The following is a 14,774-nucleotide window of genomic DNA, read 5'->3' on the forward strand; positions in this document are numbered from 1 at the left end:
GAATTGAGTTCTGTCTCTTTCGCACTGAAAACACCAGTACAACGACCATTATGAAAGAATACTTGCAACTGTTCTGCTAACCAGACCAAAGCTTATATAGTCCTAAAAATGGGAAGACCAAAAAATGAATCAAACTCTTGTATGCCAAACCATTAAACCCGCTATGAATTGAACTTGACATAACTTAATTCCTTTCATACTGCTTTCTTGAGATACATCTCTCAAAAAAGTATTCTCATTTAAAAGCCAGACAAAAGCATTGCATGTGATATAAAAAGACCAGTAAAACACACAAAGAACTAGCATGTGAAAGAAACATGTTGCAATTATGTGAAATACTGGTTTTGATATTTTATTAACAAGCAAGCATCTGTGGAATGGGGTCTAAATAAAAACACTTCATTAACCAATCAGAATACAAGGAAGTTATATAAATTTATTTTATGTAACATTGATTAGTTTTGAAAATTCCCATTTTTACTGTTTTAATTCCATCTTTTATTAAAAAAAATCACTAAAAGGACACAACCCACAAAAATACAATCTGTATCTGCTCTATATTTACAGATAACTGGTCACTATTAAGGCACAGATTTAAAACTAACATTTTAATGTAGCAAGTCAAATATTTGTGCATAATATAACACTAACAATACGGTATGCTGTACTGTCATATTCCCTTTGTGGAATCAAAATAAGTGAGAAATTTTTTTTTTCCAGTGTGTTCTTTTTTGTGTGAAGCCCTACTGAAAATAATGCTGTTAATGGGAAATTCTTCACTCCGGTGTAGATGATATAAGCACTGCTCAGTGAAAGACCACATCAACTTAATACTGTAATAAATTCAGTTCCAAATATAGTACTGTCTAGATACATACCATGTACTTATTAAAGACTAAAAAACTAAGAGTGTAAAGGTTTGTTTGATGCTTTTAAATATAGTCAAAAGCAGCAAGCAGGGGTTGCAGAAAATCCTGTACAAAGTGTTGCTAAATATTTATTCTATTAAAAATATTTTATAAAATTAACACACTTGAATACAATTCCAAACACTGGTCTTGAGAATGCAAACATTGAAATGACGGCTCATCTGTAAGCACATAGGTAGTCCATGTCAATGGAGCTATTTATGTACTTAGAAGTAAGCACAAGTGTAAATACTTTCAGAATTAGGAGTTGTGGCTTCCACAAGGGTTTGCATGAAGTTGCTCTTGCCTGTGTGACACACATATCAATTCTCACGGATATGTGGATATGGACTTTTGGCATTTAAGCACAGTTAATTTTGATGTGAACCACTGTGTGCCTACAAGATGCAGTTTTATCCATTCTAATTTGTAGTACAACTTTAAAACCAGAGCAAGTTAACTGCTACTTTACCTACAGTGGAAGTCACCCAGCTATACACCATTAAGTAGATATGGCTGACATGAGTGCTGAGCAGTCACTTCTTGCTAACCGCAACAAGTCATTTTATTATTGCTTGATCATCTATGCCCTCAAGTAATAGCTTCTTTAAATTCCCTTTGTGTGTGCAAATTTCTCTATACATCATTTGTTTTTTTCACCTTAAAAGAATTATCCATGGAAAGTGTCAAAACTATTTCTCACCCATTTTTGCATAAAAACCAACTACTGTAAATGTTATTCTAATGCCTTCTGTTAAGAGCACTTGACAGTGGTTTATGTCCATCTCAAAAGGCTTGTACACTGAACATAAATAATACATTACAGTAGAGGTAATTCACAATATTTCCTATGGGAATGCTTTTCAACAAATTAAATTTGGAAATTTCATATTGCATTGCAGAAAGAGGCACTTTATGAATTCCTTCATTATACGAGAACCCTTCATAAACCCATAACAAGACATCTGTAAAGACAGAGGAATAGTATTGCCAAATTTTTTGGACTTTCACAGTATAAGAATGGAGTAGTTAGCTCTATCCACTTATAATACGGACTCTTTCTGTTGAACATAACTTGTTTCAGAAATAGTTCATCAAGAGTTTTGCAGCTGACAATTACAAATCTAAATTGAACAAAACAGATGCTATTACACCTATTTCTGTAGGTTGCTTAATTGCTGCATGCATAGTCATGTAAGTAATATATGTCATTTATTAAATGGCAACAGTGCTGTCTTGTCAAATTAGATTAGTTTTCTGTTTAATCAAACTGACAGCCCACAGCTCTAGTTTGATGAATGCCTTTCATTCTCTACCATAAATCTGCAGTAGATCAGTTTAATCTGTTACGTATTGTAGGTATATAGAATCTAAAAATAAAAGTCTGATATAAATAAGTGTCCTTTAGTGGCAGGATACTAAAAATAGCCCTTTGCTTTGAGACAACCATTAAAAACAGTTTTAGCATTACAGGCAGCAGTTAAATATGATGACTGCAAAGGGTTAATATTGCAAGGTCCATTTTGGTCTTTCATTGCATCTGTTACAGTGAATTATTTTCATTGCAAGCAGCTCTAGACTGCTTCATAAGAGCATAATAGGACTGGTCCACTACTAAGTGGTTTGATTTTGGAACAATCTTTTTGGATAACTACCGGGGAGACAGAGAGAGAGAAGAAATCTGCAGAAGAATGCATAAGAATCAATTCCTAGTACCATTATAGTGAGATGTGACCTAATGCAGGAACATCTGAAAAAAATTTTTTGATTAGTGCCAATATAACAATTGATATGGAAATGAAAGAGAAGTAAATTTCCACAGGACAAGAAATCAGAACATGTAAAGTGCAGAAAGACCTCAATAATTATCTTAAGCAGTACCAGAAAAATCCATCTTGATAAAACCAAAATCTATGCTCTCTGGCATCCCAGCTCTTCATTCTTCCTTCATTCAACAAAGTAAAAATTCAGTGCATACATTATAGTTATAGGTAATAAAATACTAAACAAAGAACCCTATATTATTATTATTGCAAATTCTGTCCAATCTACATGAGTAAAACATAACCCACATTTGGTGTTTTGAAAGACAACAGACAAAATGTGTTTTCTCTTTTTTTGGCACAGTATTGTGCAGACAAAATGCTTTGGTCCTTGATACCCAAACTCCCAAAGTGCAGAGGGTGGTGTGCAGTGAAGGCTGTCCACAGGATTGCCATGTCCATCTTTACAGTTGACTTTGAGCCACAACTTACTGCTACCAGCGACCGCTGACGCTAGCAATGTCCGCATGATACTGACGTGGCAGTCTTCCACTAGCTCCACCTTCCAGGAATGAGGCACGTATGTTTGATGGGTCAAAGAGCTTTCTTCGGTTTTTATTCAGTTCTATAAAGGCCACAAAAATAAAAAAAGCCACTCTTATCAGAAATTAACTTTAATAGTTTTATCTAAACCAAAAGCAAAACTATTATTTAAAGCAAAACATTATTTAGACACAGAACAGTATCAACTGAAAATGCAAGTGAGATACTCATTCAATATAGCAGTTCATCAGGATAGTGCAAGGTTAAGACTTTATAGAGCCTACTCGGGAAGTAAGCTTCTATTTGCTGCAATTCTTAATCTATGCTGATACGGTATGCAGGAGATATTTTGCAATGCTGAGTGAAATCAAATTGCTGGAACACTTTAAGAAGGCTGCAATTTCCTTCTGAAGTGGCATTCACACAAAATGGATGGTTGCAGCATAACCTATATGCATCTAGACCATTTCCCAATGCACATTATTTTAAACAACACTGAAGCAATATTTTAATACGGATTTTTATAAAAAACAGGTGCTCACTTATTCAAATCTGCATCCTAAGTTTGTACAAATGCGCATCCAAAATATTTTTCCTTTCCCCACTTTTCCACTCTTGTGAACAAACTCCATGATAGATATGAATCACTGACAAAGATTATACAGATTTTCATGAATGCTATTAACTAAGTATATTGCATATTTACCCTCTTTATGCCATCATTTAAAATTCATAAAAACACTCACAAGTGGCATCAGTAAAAGGAATGCACTTTGGAGGAAGAAGAAAAACACCCTCATGCTCCATGAAGCATCTGAAGAAAACTGTTCCTCTGATATAAATTCATTGCCATGATGATAGAGTACTCTTATGTAAATAGGATATCTTTTGCTATTTATCACAATTAGAAAAAAGCTCTGTTTAGCTCTATATACTACAGCACATTGTGAGAAACCCTATTTGGCCTTTATCCTTCTGCAAGTGGGACACAAAACCTTTTACTTAAAGATGGCTGGAAAAAATGCCAGCTAAGAGTTAGTTTCATTCAAACCTAGACATTTCACAGAAAAAAAACAGGTCTTGGAAAAAAGAACCCAGGCAGTTTTTCCAGCTAGCGTGACTGCTTTGCTACCCAGTGAAGTGGAGAGGAACCAAAAGCCTGAAAACACCAGATCCTTGCAGTGTGTGGTGCCATTCAGACTTCCACTGAGTCTGAAATCTCAAAGCATCTATGATTTGCAGTTTTGGGTCAAAAAAAGCCAACTTTATAATCTTCTGTGAAACAAACTCTTTCTAGCAAGCTTCAGCTTTACAACAAGATACAGCATTACTCAGTGTGAAACCACTATAAAGCTCAAAGGTTTAAAAGTGCTTTCCAAAGAAGGGCAAGCCAATGTGATCTGTGAACCAGATTCTTACTCCAAATTCCTTTGTCAACTGTAAACTTGCAATTCAAGTGAGCAGAAAACAAACATTGTTCATTTAAAGTCAAAAAAGGATAACCTGTTTGAATTCATTTATTTACCTGAGATTGCAAGCAGCATTTTCCTTCTGGCACCAAAAGTGGTAATTCCTAGCTCTTTCAAATCTTGATCAGTAAGAGTAAGGAATGTCTGCAGATCAATCTAGAGTAAAAAGAAATAGGAAGTTTATGCAACACACAAATCTCTCCCCAGAACTATTAAGCCATAAAAGCGGTTCAGGACTGCCACACAGGTTTTTTTTCTACTGCTTTTTACAGTTACCCTACCAACCTATTCTCTGTATGTAAACAGCAGTCGTTGCATTCCAATGACTAAGTGCACACAGCTTCTCAATTTGCTACTCTGTATTCCAGATAAACAACAAAAAAAGCATTTTTTTTTTAAAAGGCACAGAAGTTCAATTAATCAGATTTAACTGTGACTCTTGAGATTGAGTATTTACCAGAATCGCTACAATGTCACTGGTAACCAGAGAGGTAGATATGTCTGTAGAAACGGTACATACTTCAAACTGTAGTAATTTAGCAGAGGATATTTGGTTAACTACCGGTGATATTTAATTAAAGCATTGACCGTTTCACAACATGCTGAAGTGTGCGCAGCCTTTTTTTTTTGTGGTTTGTTGCTCCTAATACAGTTCAAGGAAATGTAGTGGAAAATTATTTGTTACTCTGGCCAAACCACTCTGCTCATCACACTTAATCAGCTCCTCATGAGATACAAAAAGTAAAAAATAAGAAGCTGGAGCACAGGGGAGACAGATAATACAAAAAATGAAGAAAGTCAAAGTTGTAGTTAATTTAAAACACAATGGGCCAGCAGCAGATTGAAGAGAGACCAACATAAATTATCTACGAGGACTGCATCTCAATACCTGAATCACTTAAGATAAACAGCACCAGCAGCTGAGGAAACCAATCAGACATTAACATAGGACTCGGAGTGTTGCTGTCTGTCTAGGCCCCCAACAGCATTCAGAAGTGTGCGTACAGAACCAGGATACAATCTATTTCCTCAAGCTTTGAGTAGCACAGACTGCATTACCCTCACACAGGTAAGACAGACATCATCTTGAAACAAATGTATTTGTGTGTTTCAGCTAAAGAAAAAAGGAGTAAGCATGCTGAAACCTTAGATTTGAATATACATACACATGCTATATCATCTATTTCAATAAAGTGGACATACATACAAAGAACATGAACAGACTTCCAAACAAAAGCTATCTTTAGTGTTCAAAACCAGCAGAGCCACCTCTCCTTTCTTAGGCATAGTGGGTGGCTAAGATAACGGGAAAGGATTAATACCTGGATAATATGGGTATTATGGAATACGCAGGGGAGTACAATGCAGATAAACCTGAGGGACTGCACACAGAACAGCTGGAGGCACAGCTGGATTTCTCCGCCCAAATTGAGTATTGACCTGCCACATCATGGCCAGCATGAGGCTAACCCACTCCCATGTCTCCCCTGCAGCTGTCAGCACTTTGCTTTCCACAGCAGCTCGTTAGCTCAGGTGCAGCCAYTTCCTAAGTATTTCTATGCCATACCACACAGAAATAACAAATTCCGCCACAGCACTAAGCAGGATGATTAGAAAGCTAAGAAACACTGGCTGGAAACACATCAGATCCAGCAGCCCCAGGGCTGAGATGGCAGCAGTAGGCTTTGGTGGACTCAGCGCGATTCTGTGGGTGCACGTACATTAGTGATATAGCACAGAGGACGGGGTACACAAGTCTGCCTTGTGCCTACCCTTTGACTCCTGCAGTACCCCCTGTGAGCACTCCTGGTGTGCTCAAAGCAGTTCTCCTCTCGTGGAACCAAATCTGAAGCTGAACATGGGCACGCCATCAGAGCAACTCATTTGCAACATGAACACAAGGTCCTCCAGGAGCTTGTTCTTTATGCACACACACAATTATTACTCTCGTAATAACAAGGCCGTCTGTACAGAAACCTGCTTCACGTGTTCTTAGGGAGAGACATACAGGTGAGAAGCTCGGACCAGCAACTGGTGCAGACCTCATTGGTGACAAAGATGCAAAAGTGGACATACGGGTCCAGAAAGTAAAGAGCATGCTGAGTCAAACTGTGGTCCTTCCCTTGTAGCACACAGTTCAGTACTGCTGACACACCCCACACAGGCACATATCCCTGTGCTTGGTCCTCAGTACACCCAATTCCAGAGGTGGGACCAAGAACTTCCGCATGCAACTACAGTGCTTTCAGGACAAGCTCGGTGGCTCTATGTCTGAGCTAGTAAGTCTTGCAGCTGGGCTCACCGTGCTTTTCTGATGCTGTTCAGTCACCAGAATAAACTACTTGCAGATAACCTAGCTGACCCTACTTCTATTGTATAGTATTTTATGGACACTAACTACTGCTGCTTGGACTAAATGGAGACACTATCTCCTCRTTCAGAATGGGTCAGAAGTCCAGTCAATTGGCAAACAGGCAGGCAGAGAAGGAGGAGGGGAGGGATGAACACACGCACACCTGAGCACTGAATTTAGACAAAACATTATTCCTGGATGCAGACTGGTTTTCCACACCCTCTAATGAAGTTGACTGAAAAGTAACTCCTGGTTATCTTACTAATAGCAGCCCTCCTTGAATGAAAGAATTTTGATTTATACTTAAAAAATTAAGCTAAACTGCAAGACAAAAGAGTACATGTTTCCAGGCTGGCAATCCGGGAATTCACAAGATACGTTAACACAGCTTTGACAGAATAGCTCATGAAAATCCTGCCTCTAACAGAGACTTCTTAGTGGTTTTGTTCAAGAAGCAGAACAACCACGAGTAAAACACTACAAACACAAAGATGTCTTTTAAAGGACTACTGACCTCTTGCTGTTGGAATACATCTGTGTATTTGCCCAAACCGAGTTTGCTGAACAGCTCAGGCAGATCAGATCCCTTAAACAAACTGTTCAGATTACAGCCATTGCTTCCTGTCAGCGAGGAAATGCAGTCCATGTAATTACTGCTACTGAGATAGTGTTCAGCTGAAAGGGAAGAAGTGCACTTGAATTTTCAAATTCAGTTAAATTACCAAAATACTTAAAATTCTATTATTTAGCAAAGAACTCCTTTCAGCGGTCTGACAGAATGAATAACAAGGTGAATGGTTTGCTTATTAAGTTCCAGTGTTTGTTTTCTATAGAAAGATGTCTGGATGTATCTTTTAGGCAATTAAGTCACATTACACAAACTTTCATGCAGCTAGAACTCAGGACCTTGAATTCAGAGGGGAAAGAGCTGCAAGGCCCCATTGCTGCTCCTTTCTCTTGAACCCTCCCCTCTCTTCTCCAGTCAATACTTAGGAAAACACCACTGCACACAAAACACAGCCAGCTCTTTTGGTCTAGGCRGGGAGAAGAGCATGCTGTAGCAATTACTGATAGAAGGTCTGCAAAGTAGGCACATGATTTAGCAAGTACTTCAGTAAGGACACAAAACAGAAACACAATAGTTTTAGGGTAAATGATTAAATCTGGAAGTACTCTCCCTAGTAAGCTTTTCACTACATTCCCCAAAAGGTACATCTTCAAAAGAGTTCGCAGGGTGAGGTTCTTAAACACGAGAAAATGACAACTGATTGAGCTGGGCAAGCCTTTTCCTCTATATGCACACACTGATAGTATCCAATCACATAACTAGTGACTATTTTTTCCAGTGAACACATCAAGAATTTGTGCAAATGGGGTTGCTGTGAGTAAACAGCTCTCCCTCACTAGTTATAAACACTGGAAAGTTTATGGTGAATGCATAAGGGGCTTGCAGAAGATTGAATAGTTTCTCAGTTGGATAAARTGAAGATTGCCCTGGAGACTTCTGCTATAGCCTCCATTATAGACCGCTGATAGGATGTTAAGAACACAGCTTTTCACAAGTGGCTACRCTAGGTTTATTTTCTGGACATGAAGCAGTTAGAAGCATTTGGGATCATATCTGCAATTTGCATCAACCTCAGCTCCATTCTGGAGAAGAATTTTAAAATACAGTAAACTATAAAACATGGTGGATGCTGAAAATGTGAACATTAGGTTGGACAAATGAAGCAGCCATAAAGAAGTTGATATTTTAGACTTTAAAAGGTGGTGCCTCAATTTCTTCCACATCAGAGTAAAAGAACACTAAAGATCCAAACAAATCAGTAATCCTACACTCAGTAGGGATTATGCAGAAGCAGTGTTTGTATGGAAACCCAAATGAAACATTAAGAAATACTTTTTATTGATGCAGTTGGGAAGCATCATCTTAACAACAAAAGAGAAAACCACCACCATTATGTCATGGTGCTAATGAAAACTTACATTTTAGTACTCCTGCACCTACTCATTAAGGTAAATATAAACATTTGTCCAGTCAATTCATAGCTGTTTCTTAGGTAGGAGATAGCTTTTGTGTCCAGTCTGTAATTTTGTCCGCTTGTTTTCTCTCTCATTCCTGCTGTATTCCCTGAAGCCCCACCAGACTACAGGTATTAATGTTTTGGTTCTCAACAATTCTTTATTGAACTGTGAACCTACAGCAAAAAACCTGGAGCCTTAGATGGTTTTACCTAGGCATTCTCACAGGTGCACAATTTGCACCATAATTCTCAAATTCCATTTATTAAGTTCCCCCTTTTTTTTTAAAATATGTATTAATCTATTATCCATTAGAGTGCAATGCACAGAAGGTTACTACAAGCCTTGGCATAACCTACTGACAAGGACATACCAACTAAAGCTTTGTCCCCTCTCCAGGTACTTCATTCTCTGGCAAAGAAGTTACAGATGCAATGGATTCACACTTCTAATTTTCATCTACATGTATGCAAATAACTCCCTTAACTCACTTAATTATTTTGATTCATCTAGAGCTTCTGTTTTCCGTCCAATTAACTTGTAGCTTTACTCATTGGCTTGATTTCAAAGATAAACTTTTCATCTCTCTTGTACCATGAGTACTTCAGWATACCATATACAGCCATTCATAGCTGAGCTAGTCTGCTTTTTAAAAGTATGAAAAATTACAAATATACCAACCATGAATATTTCCTCTAAGTGAAGCTATATCCTTTCTTAGGATGTCCAGCTTTTACTATATGTTTACTTTGGAGTTAATCTGGGATTTAGGTTTTATTCACCTTTATAAGAAAAATGCAACAAAAAAATAAAAACAGCCATAGTACTACTTTCCCCACAATGCAGTTACACATTCAATATGGACAAGTATTTTCTCTTCTCCACTTTTTCCCCTTTCAGAAAGGCAAATACTAAGTTACTGAAAATCAAAATAAGTTGCAAATAGTTCAACTGATGTAAAAATTTAAATTTGTGAATTTTAAGCTTTGTTAAAAAGTAATTATAATATTTACAACCTGCGTCCACAGAAATGAGTGATTCAAATCATGTGCCAGCCCCTGACAAACATATGGAAGCCTTTATTTTAATCACTATAAAGAAAATCATGCTTTAAAATTCAACATCAGCAGATTATGATTTCTCCACCAGCTCCTAGATAGCCTGGCACAAGACCTGGCTGTTGTTGCACTGATAACAGAGCAGAATCATGACTGTCTAGAAATAAGCTTTTGTTAGTTCTGTTTTCAGTAAAACTTGACAAACCCCCTCCCTGAAAGGAAAAGGCTTTAAGCTACAGAATGTCTTCAATTTTAAAGTTCTCCATATAGGTTTTCCTTTTGGACCATCAATTTTATATTGTTTTACATAATCTTACATAAGCTTTCACTTTTCAATTTAAAAAATCCTTATTTTACATGCACAGGTAATTTAAATCCCTAGTGATGTCAGAAAATATTGATATTAAAATAAATATTTGTTGATTTCAACATAATTAAAAAACAGTTCTCAAAAATTATCAACCTGATTTATTTTGTTTCCGTTTGGGACTGCCAATCGAGGACACAAATTCATTATGAGCTGCGGGTCCAAGCCCATTACGATCTCTCCAGTTATCAGATTCGCTGCCATTTCCCAGGTGCTCCCGACTGTTGGACCGTGAGAGAGACATTGATGAACCCTTCAAGACACAAAATTTGGGCAGAAAACAGAAGTTTCATTGTGATTCAAGTATTTTCTTTGAAGCAGCTCAGTAAAAACACAGCTTTACAAGCTTCAAATGCTTGTAAACATTCTTTGGCAGTTGATCAATAGTCAAATAATTGCAAACTGTACACAAAAACAGCAGGTGTGCTTAAAACATAAGCAGTTTGTGGATTTTAAGCAGAAGTTAAAGACCATGCTTCAAATAAATTGCTCAATATATCTAACTGTTTCAAAGTGTTACATGATATCTAATTCCCACACAAGTTCTGGATATAAAGCAGTCTGTTTTCTACATCTCTTCAAGGTGAAGGGAATACTACAGAACTAATCTATCTGAAGAAAACTGAATCAAGTACAAAAAATTAAAACAATTCTGCAATAATGACTTCTGAATTTGCTAAAAAATTTATGGTTTCTTACACACTACTCTAAAGTACTTMTTATCAAATTTCATCCTCACTATGACTCAATGTTCCAAACTAAGGCAACAGCATTCCCTAAAAAGCTGCAGATGACCATGGAATTTTGTGAGGATGTACACCAAAAAAGATTGACATTATTGATACCAAACACATACATGAACTAAATACAACTGAACCGAATTAGTAGTTTAATTCTATTTGCTTGCATCGAATTCCAGTTGAAAAACACAAGTTAGGAGGTAGCAGTCTTTTCTACTGTATTGAAAAACTGACATCATTGGAGGAAAAAAGGCAACAGCTCCCTGTCACTGGAGAAATCAGGAAGGTGTGAACTAGGGTCAGTATGACTCAACAAATGAAGAAAGGAATGGATTGCCTCCAAGTCTGTTAAAAAAAGAGGGGCAGGCAAGAACAGACAAGGTCTCTATATTGTTTGATCAAGGTGATGGCTAAAAGTTGTGAAGCAAAAGAGGTCATCCAATGTTCCTGGAAAACTGAACGCACACCAAAATATTACAATGAAGATGAGACATTCTCAGGGACCTTATTTTACAAATTAGCTTCCCAAACATTAGACTACACTACCAGTATTATTTCTGTTCAAAGAACTCTCCTTCAGCACCTCCCATACGGGTCATATCAAAAGTGACCATGTAGGGAGGAAGTGTGACAGTATTGCTCGGATACAAATGGACAGAGTTGAAGACTGCCAAACAGAAGCAGCAGGATACAAGGTTTTTGTCTTCCAAGATTTTTATCTTCCGCAAATGTTTCCACAACAGCTCATGCCAAACAGTGAAAGCAGGAACACTGAAGAGGTATCATTTCAGTGGAAAGAGTTAAGGCTGTGGTCTGTACATGCACTGACTCCAGGGGACTAAAACACAAAATGTTCCTACTTAGGATAATATGTCTGCTTACAGACCTTTAGAAAAGGTCAGTGCATCATGATGTGGAGAAAACTACACCCAGCTTAATTTGTATAGAGAAATATTTGTCATAAAAAACAAACAAAAAACCAATAGATCAGATTTTGGTCATACATCTTCCCTCCCTGCCAAGTTATTACTGCAAACTTACTGTATGTATCTGAGCCTATTATATATAACTAAATGTTTCAAAAAGTTAACAACCATCAAGTGAGGAACACCAAGGCACATTTTATCGTGGTTTATCACTTCTTTTGCGTTAAAGGATAGGTACATCCTAGAGAAGAAGCTGTCTGAAGTTCCATTGCTGAAGAACCATACCATTTACATTTGATAAGTAGGACAAAAATCAAGGAAAAGGTGTCTGCATGGAAGCTGGAAAGGATTAAAGCATGGAAATGCATTAAAAAGCAGGTTCAGAATGCCTTTAAGAAGAAAGAAACATAAGGTTCCACAAAGTTCTCATGACACCACTCCTTTTTCTATCACTGTATCACTATGCAGTAATCTACATTATATAGCTTACTTGTTACACACACACACACACACACATATATTTTTAATTAGGTCAGATTTCCACTGCTTATCTACAGCTATTGAATCATTTTATCCCCTAAGTCATCAGAAGTTTGTTTAAACAAACATTTTCAGGAGCACACTTCTATAAACTTGGAGCATGATTTACAAAGATGATATAATTTTGCATTTTGGGCTTAATGTATTCCATATGCCTTAATAATTATGTAAGAAACATTTTTCAGAATAAAAATGTTTATTACCTCAAAAACAAAGCTAAGAATCTTATTTGTAAGACTGGTTTTCACAAAAGATATAGACACCTCTCGAAGTAAACAATTAAACTATTTACTACAGATATATTTCCATTACAGTACAGTTTTCATATACCTCATATGTAGTTGTCATAGATGGCTTGTATGATACATGATTAGCTCTTCTTAGTTCCTTGATAGTTTCTGCAGGCATAGATTTAGAGAACCCCAATCCACTCCATGTATTTGTTGGAGTTCTCACTTCTGTTACAACTGGCTTCTTCAACATAGCTGAAAACATACAGGGAAAAACCAGTGAGTGTCAGTCTATGTAAAGGTAGGGAGATAAGAAACCCATAAGGCATCTATGAGAACAGACTTCATTAACATACCAGATAGTAAGGTCTGAGCACCTCCAGTTGCTACACAGCTTGAATCCTGCCTGCCCTTAAGGYAATTTATTTTGTTGGAAGTTAGTTAACCCATTTAGGGCTGCAGGGTAGTGAAAAGAATCAAACCTATGTTTCAAAAAGAAAATTTTTGTTTTTCTTTTGGGTGGTAGTGTTTAACAGGGCCAAACCTATGGTGCAGTCCCATATCAATATCAAAACTGAATCTATCCTGAAATGAAGAGCAATTTTGCCAATATGACAAACATCTTAAAATTTAAACTGTATCTAAATAACTTCAAATATTACAAGTGGGAGATCTTTGAAACTACCTGGTTAATTTGCATATGAACATACCCCTACACAGAGAATGTCCCATCTGCAATTTGTTTACACTATGAGTATTTTATACTACACTGGTATTAAAAATGGTTTGGAACATGTGAAAACCAATACACAAATGCTTCACTTAATACCAGCTTTACATTTGACTAAAAAACAAATTGTAAAACTGAAACATCAGAAAGTTGAGTGACGTATGCTAACAAACTTTTCAGAAGTCTGTTTATCCACATACCTTTGGTTGCTAGTAGCTTCTTCTGTTCATAGTCAAATGCCTAAAGAATTAAACAGGCAGAAGGTGGCTTAATTACTGTTCAAACTAAAGGTCATCCCAGTAATTAACTCTTCTTAAAAACAAAGCTTTTGAATGCAGCCAATGAATACATCCAGGAGAAAACATGAAGTACTGCACAATAATGTGACAGTAGTCCAGTGAAAGCCTACAGTTACTTAAAGCATTCATTCAAATTTAGATAAGAAAGATTTTAAATAACTATCTAGCCTCCATTTGATTGAGGTTATAGCAGTATTTAGAATCTGCTTAGGCAGATTTTTTTTGTAATACATTTTTTCAAGCATAGTTTATCTTCCCACATCATCTCCTTAGCATCCAAAACATCCAATAACTGTACAAATTAAAGTAACAATATACATCTTAGACAGCAATTCTAGGCACTACAGTTATTTTGAATAATCTTTTTTCAAGTTGAATTCTCAGCACAGTTATTTTCTAAAAGAAAAACAGGTAAGTTTTGACAGAATTCAATAAAACATCTGTTCACACTACCTATGACAATGGAAGATGAAGTTTAAACGTTACTGATTAGGTTAATTACACTTCTTTCAATCATAGATTAGCAAAGTCTAAACATACAAACCCACCAAAACTGCAGTATTTAGCCTGAAGTGCAAGTTCACTACTTAACTAGAGCACTGATAGGGAAAAGGTCTGCAAAACACCAACCTTAAACAAACTTGCTCAACTACTTCATGCAGCACTGACAGAAGATCGACACTGAAAAGTACTCTGTTACTACCGCTTGACAAACAGTCAAAAGGGTGTCTCTCTTTGGGGAGACTTACAGTAATAGTCGTAGCTAGTGTAAAGTATAGTAGTATATTACCACAGTAATACAGTAGCAGACAGTAGTTAAACAAGT

At 36.7% G+C, this 14,774-nt stretch overlaps 1 protein-coding gene across 2 annotated transcripts in view; it reads right to left on the bottom strand.

Moving 5' to 3' along the window:
* Positions 1–417: 417 nt before the first annotated feature.
* BICC1 (BicC family RNA binding protein 1) overlaps positions 418–14,774 on the bottom strand; it is a 115,394-nt gene continuing 101,037 nt past the window's right edge. For both annotated transcript variants that reach the window (XM_026069993.1, XM_026069992.1), the window contains 6 exons: positions 13,850–13,889; positions 13,020–13,174; positions 10,580–10,736; positions 7,551–7,711; positions 4,740–4,839; positions 418–3,296 (listed from right to left, as the gene is read on the bottom strand). In XM_026069993.1, coding sequence (XP_025925778.1) covers positions 3,166–3,296; positions 4,740–4,839; positions 7,551–7,711; positions 10,580–10,736; positions 13,020–13,174; positions 13,850–13,889 — 744 coding nt within the window. In that variant the 3' untranslated portion in view covers positions 418–3,165. The remainder of the gene's footprint in view (positions 3,297–4,739; positions 4,840–7,550; positions 7,712–10,579; positions 10,737–13,019; positions 13,175–13,849; positions 13,890–14,774) is intronic.

This window comes from Apteryx rowi, unplaced genomic scaffold (genome assembly GCF_003343035.1).
Source record: "Apteryx rowi isolate R43461 unplaced genomic scaffold, aptRow1 scaffold_30, whole genome shotgun sequence".
NCBI classification, from domain to species: Eukaryota; Metazoa; Chordata; class Aves; order Apterygiformes; family Apterygidae; genus Apteryx; species Apteryx rowi.